This window comes from Pelodiscus sinensis, chromosome 7, assembly GCF_049634645.1.
Source record: "Pelodiscus sinensis isolate JC-2024 chromosome 7, ASM4963464v1, whole genome shotgun sequence".
NCBI classification, from domain to species: domain Eukaryota; kingdom Metazoa; phylum Chordata; order Testudines; family Trionychidae; genus Pelodiscus; species Pelodiscus sinensis.
In genome coordinates, this window is record NC_134717.1 from 23,287,501 (window position 1) to 23,309,068 (window position 21,568).

The 21,568-nt window shown below is 37.4% G+C and overlaps 1 protein-coding gene across 11 annotated transcripts in view; it reads right to left on the minus strand.

Moving 5' to 3' along the window:
• ZEB2 (zinc finger E-box binding homeobox 2) overlaps positions 1–21,568 on the minus strand; it is a 136,067-nt gene that overhangs the window by 2,951 nt on the left and 111,548 nt on the right. For 10 of the 11 annotated variants that reach the window (XM_075933329.1, XM_006135668.3, XM_075933325.1 and 7 more), the window contains 5 exons: positions 19,449–19,637; positions 18,538–18,752; positions 16,026–16,134; positions 12,814–14,783; positions 10,465–10,645 (listed from right to left, as the gene is read on the minus strand). In XM_075933329.1, the coding sequence (XP_075789444.1) occupies positions 10,465–10,645; positions 12,814–14,783; positions 16,026–16,134; positions 18,538–18,752; positions 19,449–19,637 (2,664 nt within the window). The remainder of the gene's footprint in view (positions 1–10,464; positions 10,646–12,813; positions 14,784–16,025; positions 16,135–18,537; positions 18,753–19,448; positions 19,638–21,568) is intronic. The other variant, XM_075933328.1, reaches the window with a different exon arrangement.

The window sequence follows — 21,568 nt, forward strand, 5'->3', positions numbered from 1 at the left end:
TTAAAGAGCCCAGGGTTCCAGCCACTGCTGCTGCAGCAGTAGCAACTGCCTCCTTTCCCCTTCCCCCATAGTGATGGCCATGCCATGGACAAAGGGTATAGGATCAGGTCCATAATGATCAGATACATAATGTGTATGACAAAGATTATTACAATTTGAAGGACCCAAAGTATCAAGTCCTAGTTAGGAAAAACTCACATTCAGTTTATGGACTGAAGGGTTTGTCCTATATGAACAAACAGAAAAAAATCAAGTAAGCAAAAGTGTCTCTGAGCATTTTCCAAAGTTTTCCATGAGATGTCAGCTACTCATTGAATGCTAAAGTATTCTTCAGCTGCAGAATGCAGTATTTCTTTTGGCATTTCAGGCAGTTTCTAACCAATGTTTGAAACTCAAAACCAATGCCAAGCCTAAACACATCTGGTTGATTCCAGGCCACAAATAGTACTGGAATGCCTTCAACACCTCCCATAGCTGCCATACTTAAAGCCTAATTCCAAAATAGAGCTGAAAAGAAATACTTGTCAGTATGATGCCATGGGACAAAATTCAGAAGAGCATGATGCAATAGGAAGACATACAGACACAACATATGGTGCATACACCAAAGACCTACCACTGAACAACTAAGAGTTCAGAATACTGAAATAAAATCAAACATTAGTATTTAGAGCAGTTTTCATTTTCTGAAATGTCAGATTGTAATCTTAATGTTGTAAAACTGTATAACAGTAAAAATATACAAAATATCAGTTAGCAATTATTATATCTTTTTAATACTGTTATTCGATGCCTAAAGGACATGATAATGTGTGTATACATGTAGATAACTATAAGTTGTCTTACTAGTTGAATTCTTCAGTATAATTTGTAATGCTGAAGTAATGTGGAATACGACCAGCGCATGAATAAACTACACAGCTAGAGCTTGAATAGCCTGTCAGTTGTGCCCATAAGCTAACTTAAAGTGGGAGCAACTATTACTTTTTAGAAGAGCATGTGTCATGCGGAAAGGAGAAAGAGACAGAGTGATGCAGTGCAAAAACTATAAAGAGCTAATAGTCTAAGCATAAAAATATATGTTTAAACCACAGAATAGCCAGGCACTGTCCCTTTGAAGAGCTGTGGCATTGTGTGAAGCGTACAGGATAGAAAGCAAGAAAGTTGTGAGCCAAGTGTCTGAGTAGATGGGATACTCTCAGTGACAAACTATTGCAGTGGAAAGGAAATCTAGCAGGAAGCAGAAAAATGTTTTAAGAGGACTGAAGGATCTCAACTTCCAGGAAAATTGACTGTGCTTTTATTAATCTGATCTGTTCTTTTACTTTGTAGTCAGTGACATTATACAAGAAGAGAAAAGGTCAGACACAAAAACTACTTCAACAAGAGGCTTAGAATGAATGACCAGAGCTTGTGCTAATATTGTACACCCTAGTTGCAGCTACCATTCAGTTCTACTGTGGAAGTTCAAGTTTAATAAGGTGTGGCTGTAATGAATGTTCTAGGAATCCTAAAATCCTATGTTATGAAATGAGAGGTCCCTATCTGGGGAAATCTGGCAGAAAGGAGGATACAAGAGAAACCACAAAAAGAACAGAGTAAGTGACAGGAAACTGGAGGATGAGTTATGAATGGAGTTCAGGCTTAACTCTAATTTTTTCTTCTGGATTTTAATCAGTTTATGCACATATTTTGAAGGTTTAATGATCATTCTTCTTTCCTTTACAGTAGAATTTAAAATTCAACCCAAATATAAATTGAATATTTCAGTATTTGGCCTTTATGGTTTATTCTGAAAGTAGGTATTTTAACAATATTTTACTTGTTATTTGTGAGTAAACTACAAATAAAACCAAAATCCCAGAATCTGAATACCTTTATGTTTCACTTGAGTTTTGGATTTGAAACTCCAGCTCTGAATATGACCCACAGATTTAACTTTGGTTTGAATCAAAAACCAGAAGAAGGCTAATCTCTGATTCTGTTTAGTTGTGAACAAAATCTTATTCAATATCGCAGAAATCTTACAATATTAGTTTAAGAGATTTCAGCATGATCAAATCTATACACAAATTGTGATTTGGCATCAAGTTCCAACCTAATCCATATCTGAACACCATATCTTAAGCCAAACTTCAGTTTTGATGTGTCTTTTTAGCTGAGTGCTGATATCACTTTCTGATCAATATGTTGCAGCCCTTTTAGAAACCCAGGTCTTCTCACAGGGTGTTTTACCTCTATATTGCTGTTTCCTCTGCTGTTTTACTTTCAGATCCCTAATCCATCTGAGCCACTTGATATGCTCTTTTCTTTCCCAATCCTTCTTCTATCTCCTAGCTTTGCTCAACCTATCTGAGCTGCCACCTTAATTGCCATCAAATACAAACCAGTCCTCCCTCCTAGCCACTTCTTTAAGCCATTCCCACTTCCTCTCCATCCAGTCCACCATTCCGTACTGTCCACTCTGCCTCCTGTAAGTTTACTACAACTGATCCCTTACACATACATCCTTCTTGACACACAGTACCTTTTGTTTTATTCTATGTCCTCACTTTAAGAAATACTTCACTCAGTTCAGCCAGCACCAAAATAGAATTCAAGGAAACAATCCATATTTATTTAGAAATTAAAAAGTAAAAAGACTTATTTTGTACATTAATTTGTTATTACCAGAAAAGCTATACAGAACTATTTTGTCTACCATTTACGTTCACATTAATGTCCTTCCAAACACATTACATTTGGATCTAGTAGAAGATGACAGGTAGTACAAAGTTTCTTGATGATAAACATATCTTAGAAGAGCATAGAATGTAGCTGTTAAAATATTAATACAAGTATTTTTAAATATATCAGATCACTGCACATGTGCATCAGGGTTTTTTTTTCAAGACTCTTAAAAAAATTTCAGCCACTTAAAAAAAGGAAATGTCATTTGGGAACAGTCCCTCTTATGACTAAATATGCCATACAATAAGATTGGTGGGATTTTTTTGTTACAAATGTGGAGAGAGGAGAAAAGGCTGCAGTCTTTTTCTCTTTTTCTTTTGCTCGCTCTCATCTAGATAATATACAGTTCTTGACAGTATTGTAGTTATAATGTCATGACTTCAGTGGGAGCACAGTTAGGCTTGGGACTGGACACTTTTACTGGGACTTATTTGAGATGATCTCTATTATTCATGGCTGATGAAGCTACTTGTGAGTTATGCAAATCAATTTAAATGTATGCCAATAAAACATTTATACCACTGTGCACCAATATGCCACATATTTTACAGTAATACTAGTTCATAAATGTTTTAGAAAGATTTAAAACAAATATTTGGACTTTTTTGTATCCTGCCATCTGCAAAAACTGGCCCCCTTAGGAACTTGTGTTCAGTTTACAGAGAGATACAATTATAGCTAATTTGTCTGGAAAAAAACATCTAAAATGCCCTAAACTCTTTCAACACAATAATCTACAAAAGTCCACTATCTCAGGACTTTTTTGGGCTAAAAACTGAATGCTGTGTAATCCACTGAAAAGCTATGGATTTCCTATATTCTTTGGTATACAGCACCTATTTCTAGCCCAGAAAAGTTACAGGACATTAGATTGTATACCTGTTGCTGATTCTAGAATGAATATAACCAATTTTTTTTGTCTCAGGCAAATGTAATTTTTAAAGGGAATGGAGGTAGAATAGAAATCTCACAGTTAAGAAGAAGGAAACACTGTTGTGGCAGTTTAATTTTCTTTTTTAAAGGCAGCTTTTTGAAACTACTTGGAAGGGTGGGGTAGATTTTAGAGTTAGTCTTGGTGGAGGTGGATTAGAGGCTAGGGTACAGGGAAGTGGTTAAAGGTGCAAGATAAATGCAATTTATATATAATTTCCCATGCCGCACTTGTTCTGTTTTTAATAGAAGACACCTATCACCAGAAAAAAATTCAGAAGCACTGATTTTATCTCTTTTTTTACATTATTTGAGTATAAAATGGGGAATTCTAAATTTGTATTTGAGTGAAGTGAGAGAAAATAACCTTTAAACAGCATGCTAATTTTGTAAGACTCAAGCACTAAATAACGTAAACTCCTCAGCTGGGAATTCAGAATGCTATCCAGAAAAGGCTGATTTGCTCCAAGCTTCAGAATATGATTTAGTTTACAGAATCAATCCAGAAATAAAACTAGTTCTTGAATCAGCATGAAAGCTACAAAAAGAAAAGACAAAGAGATCTTAATAAAATATACCGTGGAAAAGAAAAGGATGAAAATAAAAGTACAGCCATGAGGTCTCATCAGAAATAATAAAATAGAATCTGATATAATACAAAGCAACAATTATAGAATTCCTAGGTAAGATTAAAAAAAAAAGTTTCTGTGTTGCAGATACACTGCAAGTTTCCTTGTGCAACTCTGCCAAAGAATTCTTATTGGAGTGGGGTGAAATGGTTGTGATGAAGCCAGAACTTAAATCAAACCAAACTTGTAGAGAGAATAAGGCATCTATTAGGAAGAGCATGTGATTTAGTTGGGGTTGGTCTGCTCTGAGCAGGGGGTTAGACTTGATGACCTCCTGAGATCCCTTCCATCCGACAATATGATTCTATGATTTTATATGAGAGGAACCTTTATTTTTGGAAGCCCCATTCTGTTAGCATTTCTTCTATCATACCCCATATAATCTTCCATATCTGCTGATCTGTCATGATGATGACACTTTTTCTTTTACCTTTAATGATGAATTCAGGGATACAAACATGATCCTTCTCGGTACAGACATATTTGTTAATCCCTATGATAATTGATTTGTGGAAATCTGCCTGGATGCTTTAACCCTTGCATGCAAATTTTGGCATATCGACTTTTTTTTTTTTTTTTTTTTTAAGAAAGGATAATACTTTCCATCATTTCTGACCTGATTGGTACCTTGAAGTACTGGAAGTTGATTTCCAGATAAAAGATTCATCATTTCCAGGGCCAGAAAGGACAGTTGTGATCAAGAAGTCTGACCTCCTATATAACACTGGTCATAGAATTTCCCCAAAATAAATTGTAGCAAAGGGGCATGGCTTCCCTCTGAGACTGACAGTGAATGAGGGCCAGAAGTTGGAAGGCCTAAGCTGCCCTGCCACATGTGGAAGGGAGGAACAGAAACAGGATGTGTAAGAGGCAGGTCCTATAGTTCAGATGAGTAGGAGCTGCTGAAAGAGGCATATGCTTCCAGCCCATTTCCCATGGAAAACTTCAACTGTCCTTAGGAGACTGCTCAGGTACCAGGACTGCCTGACATACCTGATAATTGAGGGTTGCTGGAACTCCACTCACAGTGTATGCTGGGAAGACAGAGAATGACCCTTGGATGCAGGGACACCCAAGGGAGGATATAGGAAGCAATTGAGGGGAACCAGATTACCCTCTGGCTGTAGTGTTGCTGGGGATATGGGCAGCATGTTCCCGCTGACTCAATAGCAGACCACTCTGCTGCTATTAGGGCTCTGGGCTGGGACATGGTGGAGTTGGGTGGGTCCCCACTGAAACACCAGCAATGTTGCAGCCTCTCCCTCCTTAGGTCAGGAGTCCTGTGCTCTATGGCACTCCTTGTCTGACTGCCATAGACTGTTTGCCAGATGCTCAGACAATGATAGCACCCTGGAGTGTTTGCTGGGACTCCTGCCCTGACTGAGGTTTTGGGACCCTTAATCACTCCTGACTACCTGCCTAAGGGTTAAAGCCTTCGACTATGTGGTGCTCTGTCCTGGCTCAGGGCTTGGGCACCCGAACTATTTGCAGCCTATCCTGCCTATGGGTTGGGGCTGGAGACTGCTAATTTCCCCATTTACTTAGCCTGTTGTTTCAGGAGCATGTGTGCCAAAGGGACATGGCCTCCATCTAAGACAAAGGCAAAAGAGAGCCACACCTACCCACATGCTTACAAAATCTTACAACAAATCTTTTACAAAATCACCCAGTCTTAATTTAAACATTGCCTGTGATGGAGAATCCACCATAAACCTTGGTAAGTTGTTCCAATGGTTAATTCTCCTTATGGTTAAAAATGTTAGCTTTATTTCCCATCTGAATGTATCTAACTTCAACTTCCCTGCCATTGGATCATGTAATACTTTTGTCTGCTCGACTGAAGAGTCCATTATTTAAATATGTGCTCCCCGTGTAGAACTTGTGGACGGTAAACAAGTCACTCTTAACTTTCTCTATGTTAAATTATATAGATTGAGCTCCTTGAGTATATCTATAAATGGCAGATTTCCTAACTCTTTATTTACTATTGTGGCTCTTATTACACACATTTACCCTTCATAATATCTATCTTATAATGTAAAAGTGCTACTGTTTCTCTTCTTGGCCTATCATTAGGAGAAAATTACAATTGAAGTGAATTTTGTTATGGTTAAATATTATAAATATAAGTTTCCCTAAATACACCTTCTCTTTCTCCTTCAGCTAGATGTGGGGTGAGGCAATTGGCACCAGGCAGTCTGGTTATGCTACTTTTCCTAACTTTACATGTACAGAATTTTGTGGTGCCCTCGGTAATACTCCAGAGTCAGTCTGCACAGTGAATTTGTCAGACCAAAGTATCCAGCCCATTTTGTATTGGACTGTTCTAGCACTGTCTAAACTCTGGGTATAGCATAGAAATCTGAAAAGTATAAATAATGAAAGATGTCATTGATTGATCAAACAATAAAGCAGAGACTTGACAACCTGCAGATTTTAGCATAGGCTCAGACAAACACAACAACATTAATAGATAATATATGTGATTGATGTGTTGGGGGTAAAATGAGCCCAGCAGTAATGATTAAGGTTTAACCCTGTCATTTTTTGTAAAAATGTCCTGCCATCTCATGGATATAACTGCTATAATAAGAGAGAGCCAACTCCATTCGAAAAGACTATCTGGAAAAGTGAAATAAAATAGGAATCCAATAGCAAACTTCAGTAGGGAATCAAAGATTCACAAGATGGATTATCTACATGTGTTACTCAAGGAGCATGTCTATACTACATGGAAGATTGACGCTGCCACGGTCGATCTTCCGGGGTTCAATTTAGCGGATCTAGTAAAGACCTGCTAAATTAAACTCAGAGGCACCTCCATTGATACCAGTACTCCTCTTCTACATGGGGAGTCAGGGAAGCCAATGGGAGCATTTGCTCCCATCAACCTCCCACATAGAACATGATTTATGATACGTCAACTCCAGCTACATAACTAAAGTAGTTGAAAGTTGTGTATCTTCATTCGACCACCCACTGTAGTATAGAGCAGGCCTAGGAAGGTATGGAAGCATTTTGCCTGCTTCTAGAAGATTTCTTTAACAAAGTAAAAATGATCAAGATGAGAGCTATTATAGAAAAAAGGAACATGCTTGTGAAAAGGTTTCATTAACTATTATTTCCTTTTCTGGTCAAAAAAAATTTAAAATTAAAAGTTTTTGGTCAACTGTTATAATGATCGAGGAATCCAGAAGTAGAAGTTAACTACAGTACCAAGTGTCTTGCCTTAAACATAGATTAAAATTTCACATCTCTTAAAAGATGCAATTGTCTCCATAATTATAGCTTTCCCCTAAACTATCCTAACATTTAGAGATTCACTTAGATTTGCCAAAGGGGAAAATGAAGAAAAACGTTGAAATATTAGCTTTTTATGAAAAATCATAGTGGTTGTAAATGTCATCTTTATCATAAATCTATTATGGTGTGCTCCAAAAGCAGTGAATGAGCTATCAAGGCCTGTCTAACCAAGATCTTCAGATCTTCCATACATGACTACAACATGATGTTTGGAAGTTCCATAAAATAAATTCATAATAATACTAAGCACTTTATATAGCAACTTCCATTGGAGGATTTCAGTGTGGTAGAATTAAGATTCATAACACCCCTGAGACTTAGGCTGTATAATTTCCCTCTGTTTCATAGTTAGGAGAAGATGAGAGAGAGATTAAGTAATTTGCTTGAATTCACAGAGGAAGTCTGAGGCAAAGCAGGACAGAACACAGATCTTGTAGCTTCTGCTTTTGCAATAAACACATCCTTCCTCTTCATAAAGACCATTAGAGCTTTATGATATACTGTAGTTCTGCCATGTTAAATATGACACCATGTATATGTTCTGGATTGTAAGGCTATATCCCATAAAATTGATAGACATATATTTGAAAAGCCAAAAAGAGCAAAGCAGTGAAGGGAGTGGAAAGTTAGCATCCTATAGCTTTGCTATATTTCTTGAGGCACTAGGTAGCCCTTTTTCTCATATACCAGAACATATTTTTGATTTTGCGACTACAATTAATTTTTCAAATCAAGGTGATTGTACACATTTCAGCATGTCAAATTTTCAGCCTGTCATCCATATGTCTGTCGACTTTATGGACTACCAACTTTATGGGACTGGACCATATGTCCAGATCCCAATATATATGAAGGCCAGTTCTAACATAAGAACTTTACGGTAGTCGTGCAGTAAACCATAATGTTTGCAGATGGCTGCAATAAAATCATTCAGAAGAGGAAAGGTGCTGGGATGTAAAGCCTTCAAAGCTTCTTCTATGGAACAAACAATTTGATCTGAATAATGCAATGTGAAACTCATTTTCAGCAATAAAACAACCAATCTGGTCCAAAATGTTGCTTTTAATTTTCTTTCCTAATCCCATGTGCATTTTAACTTCTCTCCTATTTTACTTTAGCTCAAAAATTGAAACTAAAGAGTAAGAAGGAACAATCACAAGAAGGCTGATATTTATCTAAAGCACAATACTTTCCTCATCTGCTAGATTTCCATGACAAACATTAATACTTAAAAAAAAATGCCAGTAATTTTTAACAACTCAGTTTTAACGCTATCACTAATATTTTCTAAAATTACCTGAAACCTTGAAGGTTACCATGGGCATCTCTGGATTTTCAGAACTATGATTGTAGTGGGCTGAGAGTAACTTTTATCCCCCTGTGAGGTCTTTATTATTAGTCCTTCTGATCGAGGAGACTAGGAACTGGCATGCAGAATCATACAAATGGTACTCCAGTATTCAGTCTTTGTCAGTGATAAGCACCAGATGCTTCCGAAGAAGATTCTAGAAACTCCATAATGAACAGTTATAAAAATACTTGCCCATAAGGCAATATTTCTTAGAGTGTGAGGTGCATGACCCCAAGGAAAGGATAGGGGGCAGAGAGCTGACAGACTATTAAATTATAATCCAGAGGTTTAGATTTCCTTTTAAAACTTTCCTTTCCTCTATTTATTATGGCTGTGAAATAAGCTCTCAAAATGTGTAGCAAGTGTAATCAATGCAAAGAGGTCTGCCTAGGTTTGCAGAGAGCCTAATACATCTGTTCTGAGGTGTTCATTTATTTCAATGGGTGCAAAGATGATATTTTAAATGCCAACTTTATTAACTATTGTACAGTTCCTCAATGCAGGTAAGAAATGAGGGGAGGTATCACATTACAAAGACCCACAGATGGGTTTCCCAAAACCCCATCTGTTTGTGAGGAGGGACATGAAGTAGTAGCCAATAATGTGGAGATGTGGAAGATGTTTAGACTGAGGTGTGTGGATTTTTGCAACATTTCATTTTCCTGAAGTGCGGTTCCACTCATGTTTTGGAAGCACTGCACCAAGGTTAGAGTTTCCTAACCCTAAATAGTTAGAGGTTGGCATCTTTCATGAAACTTGATAACTAATGTCACATTATTATCCAATCTAAAGTAACTACCAATTCATATTGTTTTTGGAGCCCACGTCCTGTTTTCCTCTTTCCAAAAATATTTTAAATTAAAATGTGTTCCCCTGTCCCATTTCCTACCCAGTTCTGCCCTGCGCTCAAGTCAAGAGAATGATCACCTTCAAGGAGATACAGTCTATCCTGGCTAATATAACTGCAAACTGTAGGATTTTTACACACCTCTTTATCTTAGGCTCCCATTTTATATTAACTTCTATCCCTTCTTCGCAGTAGTCAAACCACCTGCATTTGGAAGGCAACAACTGCTATAAAATGAGGCACTAAAAAGTGAAAAAATAAGATGCAACCTTTCTTATCTTTAAGCATTCCTGTACAATGAGAGGAATTTACTTAGTTTAAATAAACTAAATTAAACAGGGATTTATCCTGTCAGTTGCTGAGGGCCCTCAATTCCCATTGCTTTCATTGGGACAAGATCTGGCAGGATTGGACTCATACTTGGTACGTTATTTTTGGAGATGAGCAAAAAAGAAAAAAAGATACTAAGATGAAACAACCAAAAAAAGCCCAAACAACAAATAAACAAGTAAAGAAAAAAAAGTCAATCTGAGCTAAGCAAAACACATTATTTCTTCCTTGTTGAAAGTCTCAGCATATGCTGCATCTTATGTCGCACAAGTGTACTCATTAAATATTATGAAATGTACAACATGCAATGAAACTGAATAACTACACATGTAAGGCATTCGTACCTGTGTGCTCATATTTGTGTCGCAGAAGGGAACTGCTTTTCTGGAATGTTTTGTCACATAAGTCACATGCATACATGCCACTTTCTGTCTTCTTGATCTTCTTTCGGGACAGACAGGAGTCAGAGTCTGTCATGTCGTCTAGGCCTGACATGTAGTCTGGTGTTCCATCAAGCAATTCTCCCTGTGATGTAACCAAATTGTTTATGTAAAACACTGTGCTTCCTATATTTTGTGGCTTTATGTAGCATCTTGACTGTAGATGTAGAATTAGGGGGCTATTCTATAAGACTTAAAATGATACCCTGCAAGGGACTGATCCTGCTAAAACTCCTGAGCACAGTGCTCAATACCATGACTAGTCCTGTTGCCTCACAGGAAACTCATGATAATAATGATGCCCAATAGAAAATGTACACGGAATTGGACCTTGCTACCAAGAAACCCCTGCTTCTGTCATTGTCCCTCTTCATCTTCAACTGCCTTAGAACACTCTATATTTCTTTAAACACTGCATAGTAAGAAGTTGTATGAATTGTCTAAACAGAGAGTATTTATGATATAGATGTTAAGTATTTCCAGGGAGCAGAAAATCATAATGTAAAAGTCTACATTCAAAGATATAAAAGATATTTTAATATCTTTAGTGAAATAAATATGAGGAACAACTTAAGATCTTTTCTGTCAAAACACTGAACCTCGGATATATACTGTTTCTGTAGAAAGATTTTAATTGAATTTTATATTTAGGTACAAAATGTTATTATTATGCAATCCATTTAAATGTATGTCTCCTGACTACAGGCCTCAAGCTATATTTTTATATTTAATTTTGTAATTTGAAATAGGGAATATTAATAACACTTTTTATCAATGTTCTATCTATGTTAAAACAGCCTTCAGCATTAAGCAATAATGAATGTGGATCAGTAAATTATTAAATTTCTTGATATTTATTTTGTCTTGATCCAAAGAGAGTACAAACTTGCATGATAACATACATTTCCATTTGCTATCACACAGTTCAGTTTTCTTAGACTAGGTTTGCACTAATTAATATTAGAGAAGATTAAATAGGCTTAAATACATTTACAAAGAGGGCAGATGTACTGTAAATTGGAATAGTGGAACAGCTGTTATGGAGGTGCAGTGCTATTTATGCTCCTATTGTGCAAAGAGGGATTACAGGCTGTAACGTTAAGCCATACCTGATTTTCACATTTGAAACCATAAAACATTGTCAGTAAAATTACTAATGGAGCATAATAGGTCATAGGGGAATGTCCACAAATGTAAAAACTTATTCATCTATAATCAGTTAATCTCATTTAACTAAACTGTGTACATTATATTTCAATACACACACACATATATATCCTTACACACTATGAATATCTGAAGAGGAAAGTGATTTCTCTAGACAACCCTTTGGCACATGTACATAAGTCACCAGATCATGCCCCTCTTACTCATTAACTTCTATGGGATTTCCCCTGAGAAAGGAATATCAGACCATACCGAAGAACTAACAAATGTAACCCAAATCATGCCTCTTAGATATGAACATGGAGAGGACTTTGCATGGAAATGGGTGGGCTTAGATGCCATTTTTACAGACCATTACTTTCCATTTCTGGTCTTTATGCAGACCTCTGTGTGGTAGTTCAATTTTGGGGTAAGTAATGGAAACTGGATAGGCTGAGGAGAGGTGTAAGTTTGTCTGGGGCAAGGCCAAGGGTATGAGTACACATTGTCCCTTCTCTGGCTTCATAGAAACTAGTTTAAAAAATATGGAGCCCTCCTGTTGTTCTTGGAGCCTGTCCTGAGCTGGGGGAATTTCCAGGCAGAGCAGTTCCAATGAAGCCAAGGTGCTAAGGATCCTACGGGGCAGTAGTAGAGAGCTCTTATGGAGGTACAAGGCCCTACTCATATGACCCTTGTCTTACATGCCACATTTTTGCTTGGCCCCTCTAAGCTTTTTCTCAAAGGTGCAAATCCACTCCCCCATAAGGATGAGGTAGGGGGTCTCTGTGAGAGAATCACTGTAAAGATTGTTTGCCCCTCCACCAGTGTTTTCTGTCAGTAGGGATTCTCTGGGCCATTGTCAGGTAAATAAAATTCTCATAGAAAACAAATATAACTGTCATTAAATTAAAAGATAAACACAAAATATCTTATATTCTTCAGTATTGAATAAATGTTCCCACCATTCATTTTAGGTTCAAGCTAAAATTCTGTCGTGTCTGTTGGAAAGTTTCAATTTAATTTTGGGGGCTATTTTTTCATATACAAGGACATGACAAGGTATACTGAATTGTAGCCTTTCAAAACAAACCATTTATGACTATGTACCTGAAATCCTTGTTTCCTCTGGAACTTCCTCCTTTGCTGCATATCAGCAAAAGTAGCTGCTCCAGTTGGATAAGTATAGGCCATATGTGGTAGGAAGCTCATTTGATCTAGTCCTGGGTATGGTCGCAGCCCAGGAATACTGGTCTGGACTGGTGGCATAAAAGTGGCTGGAGGAAATGCGCTTTGTGGTGGAAGTGTTGTGTATAAAGGTTTGGCATTAAATGGGTTCATACCAAACATTGGGTTAGTGCTTTTATCCAGGTTATTTGAATTAGAAAACTCCTTCTTGATAAAAGTCAAGTTCAGTGGCTCATCTGAATTTTCAGATGATGAAGAAACATTGTTGTGGTCTAAATTTATGCTACTAGATTTTGTTTTGTTCTTTGTGGCTATAATACTTTTGGGTTCTTTCATTTGTTTTGGTAAAGACAAGTCCAAAGGCTCAGCCTGAAGCTCCTCAGAGGAGAAACTGTTTGGAGTGTAAGAACTGCTATGGGAGTTTTTAGAAGATGTGGAAGAAAGATTTAAAGGAGAAGGAGTATTGCTCCTGGAGTGGTCCAATTTATCAACTGGTTTAATATTGGTAAAATGCGTAGGTTTTGTTAGCCTGAGAGGAGTATCACAATTGGTAACACTGTTGTGGAGTTCAGCTATAGATGGTGAAGTTATAGAGTCCACAGGCTTTATTGGAGATCTGGCTGACAAAGAGTCTTTAATGGGAGTGTTAGTGGCAGCCAGCGCCACCTTGGCACTGGTCCTTTCCAGTGATGGTGACCTGGAACTTGAATACTGGTAGATTTTTCTTTGTTCAAACCATTCCTTCACAAATTCCTGAGGAAGGCCAACGGCAATGGAAATTTTCAGTAGTTCATCAGAGTTGGGTTCCATATTCATAGCATAATATGCTTTAAGTACAGACATGTGGTCCTTGTATGAGTTGATGGGGCTAGTCATTCCTTTCTCAGAAAGTACTGATGACAGCAGGAGAGCTTGCTTATCAACAAACACTCCAGGTTTGTTGGGAACCATGTTTTCATGAGGTTGAAGGACTGCCTTGATTTCTTCATTCATCTTACACAGGTAACGCTCATGTTGATGCAGGGGAATGGGACCAGGAAAGCTTTCTTTACAGAACTGGCATGAAAATGGAGTGGATATACTGTGGTTCTCGATCATCTTATCTTCAGTTACCAGATCTATTAGGGTACGCAGCTTCTCTTTTTTAATACTACTGAGCTGCCTCCTGGAGTCTGTGGTCAAACTCTGGAGACAAGCTTTGGCTTCATTGACCTTTTCTAATGTGTAGTCAATAATACTTTTAGTGGCACCATTATGACTCACTACTGGAAGACCCACTGGTGGAATATTAGGGGAAGTAACTCCTTGTTCCTCTGCTTGAGGACATGGATCCTTCATGTGATAACCCTTCAGCTTTGAGATCTCTTCAGCTTTGCAGTCCATTTTCTGCCTGGAAACTGTGTTGTCCACAATCTGTAGGACTTTCTGCACTTCACTTAAATTACTTCCTATTGCAGGAAACCCAAGTAGTGGTGCTTCCATCCCTATACTTAAGTGCTGCATTGGACTTTGAGCAGAAGCATGAACTCCTAATGGGCTGGTTGCTCCGAGTCCACCATTCATAAAAGGACTAGCTCCACTAAAGCCATGTGTGGCCATAAGAACTTTGTATTCATTGAAATCTAGTGGTTCTGTTTTAATTTTCAGTAAGCCTGTTTGCTCAGACATACTAAGTGGTTTGCCGTTCTCTAGCTTGTTTCTCAGCTGTGTAATGGCTGAATTAGTAGGAGAGGAAGATACAGAATTAGGAGAAGAACCCGTCTTGATATTGTTTCTCATTCTGCCATTTACAGAGATTAAGCCAATACATTTCTTGCTGCTGATGTGTGAACTGTAGGAGCCAGAATGGGAAAAACGTTTCTTGCAGTTTGGACACTCATATGGTTTTTCACCTAAAATGATAATTAAAACAAAACATTAATATATTACAATATTACTTATTATTAAACATGTATATAAATCAAGATTGTTGTTACCATTGGCTAACAGGAAGAGAGAGGTAGTAACCTAACCCAGTGATTACTTATTCTCAGTGCTAACAAATCCTGTGAACATGGCTATGCTCACCTCTATGGAGTTCTCATGTTCCTAGGTTGATTCTAGCTTTTATGGGGACCTATGCAAAATGGGAGCGGTCCCACCTAGCTCTCTTCATGGTTGTGATAGTCACTGTGACTGTTATGATAGTGATGCAGTGCTGTAAGTGACATTACATGTGCAACTAAAGAATCATGCCTGGGGACTCTGGTTATGTAGAGCCCTGCCACCTCTTAGTTACAGTGGGCACAATTAAAATTCATTTGTCACTCTTTAGTGCCACAACATATTCTTAGTGTAGATGCTGTGATGGCAGGTAGCTTGGCAAATGGTAGTTGAGTTTTTAATGATGTGCTCTATAGTTCAGGTGTGAGGCTTAATCTTAGCAGTTCTCAGGCCAACTATAAATCATTGCCTCCCATTTGACAACACAATGCCAGAATGTCTCCAGATTGTCTGAAAAATGGTATTCTTTGTCACACATGGGTAAGTCTTCTGCTAAAGAGGTGCAGTCAAATCCATTACACTTAAATTCAATTCAGCCTTCTCAAAATGCATCGGATACTACAAGAATAGCCATTTTATAAAAAATGAAGCTCTGATTCAGCAATCACATCCATATAGGTGGACCTTTGTGCCCGGGCACAGCTCAGGGGTCTCAGTGTGAAAAAAAGGTCAGCTTTTAAATATCTGATTGCTTGATCAGGTTCAAGCAAGCTAACTAGCTAGACTAGTAGTTAGATAGAAAAAAATGCCTCAACTTAAGAGCCATATTTCACTTATTTCCATTTGGACTTGGACATTTTCATTTTTTAAAAGATTTTGACCCTCAAAGAGCCAACTAAACAAAATTTCTGAATTTCTCTGAACTCAAACATCATTGTTATTTTTTGTAACAATCATTATTATATCAAAATATTATAGGAAGTCCATGTTATTAATGGCATGATAAATGAGAATGAGTCAGTTATTATTTACGAAATACCTCAGTATCTCCCAAGAAGCTACAAACAGAACTGTGTAAATTTTAAGCAATCTTTAAAACTCAGCTAATTAAACAAAATGCAAATGAGAACAGCAGCACCTCCGCTACTCACCACTGTGAATTCGCAGGTGTTCCTTCAGATGGTGTTTATATTTGAAGGCCTTGCCACACTCAGTGCATTTGAACTTGCGATTGCCTGCTCCTTGGGTCAGCATTTGGTGCTTGGAGACAAAAGATACTGATATGAATTTTATGCAAGAAGAATTAAGAGTTTTCTTTAAAAAAAAATAATGTAGCTTTCTATTTATCAGGCAAATTTAAAGGTCTGCATATACATTTATTTGTTTCATAAGTGTTGCAATAAAAATAAAAATGTTGGCAGTAAATTGAAACAAATGTGAAAGTGCTTTTGTATGAGCATTCGATATTTGCTTTAGAATTATTTCCTAGGTCTCTCATCAGAAATGTGTTGTTTTAAGGTATTTCATGAAGAGAGAAACTGATTTGTAAAAAGATGTGTGGTTCTTAATATTCCTAACAGATTCTAAATATGTGGAACGGCTCTTGTTTAAAAATCCTGTTTAATGCACTAGCAGAAAATACAGCGTAATATATCAGATTTCATTCGTTATCAAATATAAGCAACAATATCTTCAGTGTGAGACTGTAGCGTCTGGAAAATTTTTATCACAGTGCAGCAGGAAAAATTTTAGCTACCTTTCTTATGGTGGGTTTCCCCCCTAGTGCTGTGCTGAGGAGTAAGGGCAAAACAAGAGAAAAGTTGTTTGAAAGGACAGCATAAAGATATAATCAAACACAGCTGACCTTTTTGAACAAGTGAGAAAAGTGCTGTGACTTTGAATTCTGAAAAAAAAATACAGTCATCCACTCTGGATGCTCAAGGTAGGAGGTCAGCTTTTTTCAAGTAGCAATGACACAAAAGCCTATTGCAAAAAAGACAGCATAGAAACGGTATGACAACTGCTAGGGTGTGCTGAATCTTCCCACATTCCTAGTGAGACAGATGGTGTTACATGGGACACAGGGAGGTTTGTTCAAACAGCAGCAACCTTCAAAGATCAAGCAGAGCCCAGCCCGCCGAGCGCCATTGAGGGACCAGTGCTCATATGTTGCTGAGTTGCATAAACAAACAGCAACAGCTGTTTTGTCTCCCCCCATAGCCCTCAGAGGACTACTATAAACTTTAGTTGTGCCACTGTTAATATGATACAATCATTTTAATTTACTAATTGTAAATGCCATGAGCAAATGAGGGGACTTTTCAACACCAAAGCTACCATTCATAATGCGCGAATACAATCAGACTTTTGCATGTGAAATTTCAGACAGTTATGCTGGATAAATATCTAGGCATTCTAACCCAGTGTTTTTAACAATATAAAGCAAAAGGGGGAGAGAATCCCTAGATGAGTCTGGTTAAAAAAATAGTACATGACAATGTATTTCCCTCCCAGAAAACCCTGAAAAGGAAGCAGACTGAGAAACTGCACTGGAATCATTTATATTGATTTAAGATGAAGCAAGAGAGACCATTCTCTTAAAAATGCTAATTGCAAAATTGCATGATTAGAAGATGTATGTTTGCCTAACTGAATTTACCTTATCCTGAGAAAAATCTATCAAAAGATATATAGTTGATTGTGAATTTTAGTTATTTAAGAAAAATAAATATGCTATAAGACCTATATAATTTGACACATGCCCACACTCATTTATTTAAAACACACCAGCTTAGTTTCCATTACAATACTTCATAACACTAGTTATCAGAGGTAATTCTCTGGGGAGCACAGACATAATGTTCTTATAGTGCGTAAAAAGCTTTGGGATAAAGTCCTTTAGAGTAATCAGTTTATGAATGAAAGAATACTTGAGTCACCTGTTCAAGACACACAGTATTGACTTAAATGTAATAGTGAAGTGAACTAATAATGCAAAGCAATAACACTGTAAGTTTCATCATATCAAGAAAAAATCATTTTGATTTTTAACGGATATACTGATAGGACGTATAAATTATAGTGATACTGCAGTTCTGATGTGGGTGTAGGTTACTGAGATACTTACAAAACATAACCCTTACTCTGAAAATGTGTAATTACATTTTAAAAATTATAATGCAAAATATAATCATATACAATTTTATCATTTTATGAGGTTGAAAAGGTTATTCAAAAACAATGAAACAAAACTATTAGCAGATAATTTTACTATGTCTTTGAGATCCTATTCTCAAAAATTGCAAAGTAAAACTAGGTGAAAATGGAATTAATACTGCTGAGATGTTTAATAATGTATAATTAAAATGCTACAGTTTCGTTCACTTTTTGAGGAACATAAAAACGAAACTAAAGTCAAGTTAAAGTGCAAATAAAATTTCTAAATTAGAAATTAACACACTCATTCGATCGTGAACATAAGACTATTAAATCATATTAGAAGAGACCATCAAAAAATCATTTAGACCTCAATTAAAGCTATTACCATTAAAAGATCTGCATCTTCAAAATGCCATGAAAAATTAATAATGATTGCCAATCAAAGCAATATCGTTTCTCTAAGGGGTTATTATAGAAAGAAATCACTTAAAACCAACCCCCCACCTGATCTGTCCCTGGCTTATGCGTCACCATATGCCGCTCGAGCTGGGTGCGGTAGGCAAACGTGTAGCTACAGAGAGGGCAAGAAAAGTTCTCCTCATTCTTCTCGTGGCGGTACTTGATGTGCTCCTTCAGTGATGTCAAACGCTTGTAGCCCCGGTCACAGTAGGGGCAGGTCAGCAGTTGGGCAAAAGCATCTGGAGTTCCAGGTGGCAGGTCTGTAGCCGAGAGACAAGAGAGAGAGAAGCAGGCCAAAAGGTCAGTAAATCAATGGCAGCTAATGGGCTTCTTGCCCGGGATGGTATGACAGGAATCACTGCAATCTGCTACACTAGAGTGCCATCATTTCAAACTGGCCTCAGAGCACACCATTCCCCCTACACACCCAGAACAAACTTGTATGAGTCATTTCATACTGTGCTAGAAAATTAATTAAGGTTCCTACTCTAGCTTTTTTGAAGACTTAAATAGCCGAAAAATAAAGAAACATTTTTCTCAGTCAGTTGACGATTTGTATTTCATCTTCAGCCTGTTATATTAATATGACATCAGCCAAATCATTTTCATGTATACTTTTTCAATAATTCATCAAGTAAGAGTGTTATGGGTCAGTAATCCTAAATTTCTCACATAAAAACTCAAAAGTTCAGAAACTTAAAACCATAGAGAGAGCATTTTTTTCCTTTTTAAATTAAGCTTTAATTGTTCCTGCTTTTTAGTTCATCTACAAAATAATTTGCTGACTAAAAAAATCACAATACACTAAAATTACAGTTCCAATCTTTGCTCATGAAATTCCATGCCTCTGCAGCTGCTCTTCAATTTTAAGGTAAACACCCAGGCATGTAGTGCATTTATAATTGCAACAGCTGCAAGAAGTCAGGATAGTGGCTAAAAATGAATTACAGCCTCACCATTTTCTTCTTGCCCATTGGCCTCTGGAGTGCCAAGGCGAGACAGTTCTTCGGGGGCTTCTGGGTAAATAATGGCTGTGTCACTGCGCTGTAGGTACTCTGCTATGCTGACTGCATGCCCATCTCCTTCCTCCAGTTTCCTTTTGGCAAAATATTCCTCAAAGTCCGACGTGCAATTTGCATTCTTAACTAAAATTGGGGGAAGGGAAAAAGAATTGGTTTTGAGTGCACTTTCCCTGTAAGATTGGGTAAGTTTATATGGTTGTTTGCAAGAAATGCTGACACTTGCGCTGGAGCTACAAGTCTGTGGTTTGAGCCTGATCTTGCTGTAGACTTTAGTCTTACTGGACCTGCTCCAGCTCCTAAAGAACTCAATGGGAGCTTTGCTGTTGATTTTGATGGGAGCAGGAGTGGGCAAATAATATAAATGAGAGCACTCGTGAATCAGGGAAGTAGAAGTCTACTGGGCCTTGATACTGCAAGTTATTAGGCATGGATGGACCTTTGAACCCCAGGAAACTCCTGTGAACTCAGTGGCTCTCTGTATGAATTCAGCAGTCCACCTGGTCTGAGTAAGTTGCAGGACTGAGACCATGGAAACCTCTGTTCTTCCTGCTCAGTTACCACTGTCTCCTACTGAGTTGAGGATGATCAGCTTCCTGCATAAGGTGCTCTGCAGCTCATAGTTGTAAGTCTGTAATTTGTGAGTAGTGAAGTATGGGACCAATTTCCCCCCCAAAGTGTATTTGAACAAAAAGGGCATTTTGAGCAGGGAGGGGAAATGCGGTAGTGGCTTTTAGGGAAAGAGGAGAACAAACCTTTCTATCTTTACCCCCAGGCTTGGGAGGGGCAAGGAGAGGAGCTGATGTGAGATAGAGCCTGAGGGATCAGGGGAATGAGAGGTTTGTTATCTGCCTTTCCAGCAAGTCTGAGATCCTGGTGGAATCAAATGTACAAAACTGCCTTGTCTTGTGCCATTTTTTATACAAGAACAAAATGTTGCTTTCTTTTAAATTCACAACATCGGCCTTATTTTTCTTCCTGGAAAATCCATCTCTGGGTAATTTACAATGGGAAAATACATTGTTTAAAAAATGTGTTGCTCTGTACAATTTTACAAATAGAACCACATGTTTCCAGCCCACAACTGGGATACACTAAAGCCATTTTTACAGTTAGTGCTGGAGTTTTCCTTTTTTTCTGAAAATGAACTAATTTTTTATTGTCCATGCAATGTCCATGAAATATAATATGTTCTCAACTGCAAAATATTCTGTTGCTAACAATACAAATGTCTTCTCCCAGCATCTGAATATTGCATAGAGGTAAAATCTTATAAAGGCTGGGACATTATAGCCAAATATTAATGCAACCAGAGAAGAACTGGGAAATAAACATTTTCTTTCTGTAATTTTTTAAAATAAAGAAAGTGAATGGTGGCAGTGATGTTAAGATAATTACTTTAACTGACCATAAATTAAAGGAACATTGTTAAGTATTTTTCTGTAGGACAAATAGGAAGGTAGAATTGTCATATACATATTTGATTTTTCATGAAGCAGTCAAAGATAAAACAGGCATGATTCTGCTCTCCCTTACACCAGTGCAAATCAGGAATAACTTTAGTGGAGTTGCATCAGTGTAAAACTTGTGGATGAGAAAATTAGGCATGAGAGAATCACAGGGTAAAACCCGAATCCATTGTGTTTTGAACAAGTTTGCAGCTTTGCCTCAATTTTTCACTTTTCTACAAAAATGGAAGTTGCAAGCAAGAGTGGTGTGTTCTCTGAATGCAGAAAAAATTGTCCTAGGTAAAACAATAGAACATTTTAAAGCAGAATATAAGAAATGGATAATGGAGTAAAATGATAAAATATGTTTATCAATTTTACCTAAAAGCAAAAACAATCTGTTTTTGTAGGGAAAAAATGGTCAAAGCGCAAGATGATAGTTCAACATATCCTTGCTTGCTATCCATATATCCTAGGAAGTGATTTGATATAATTTACCAATGGAAGCAACTCTGGCAACAATCTCATGGCACTAGCCAATTAGAATTTCCAGTTCCCCTGACTATATAGCGGCCTTTCCTCAATGTACAACCCGCTGAGAATGAGTTA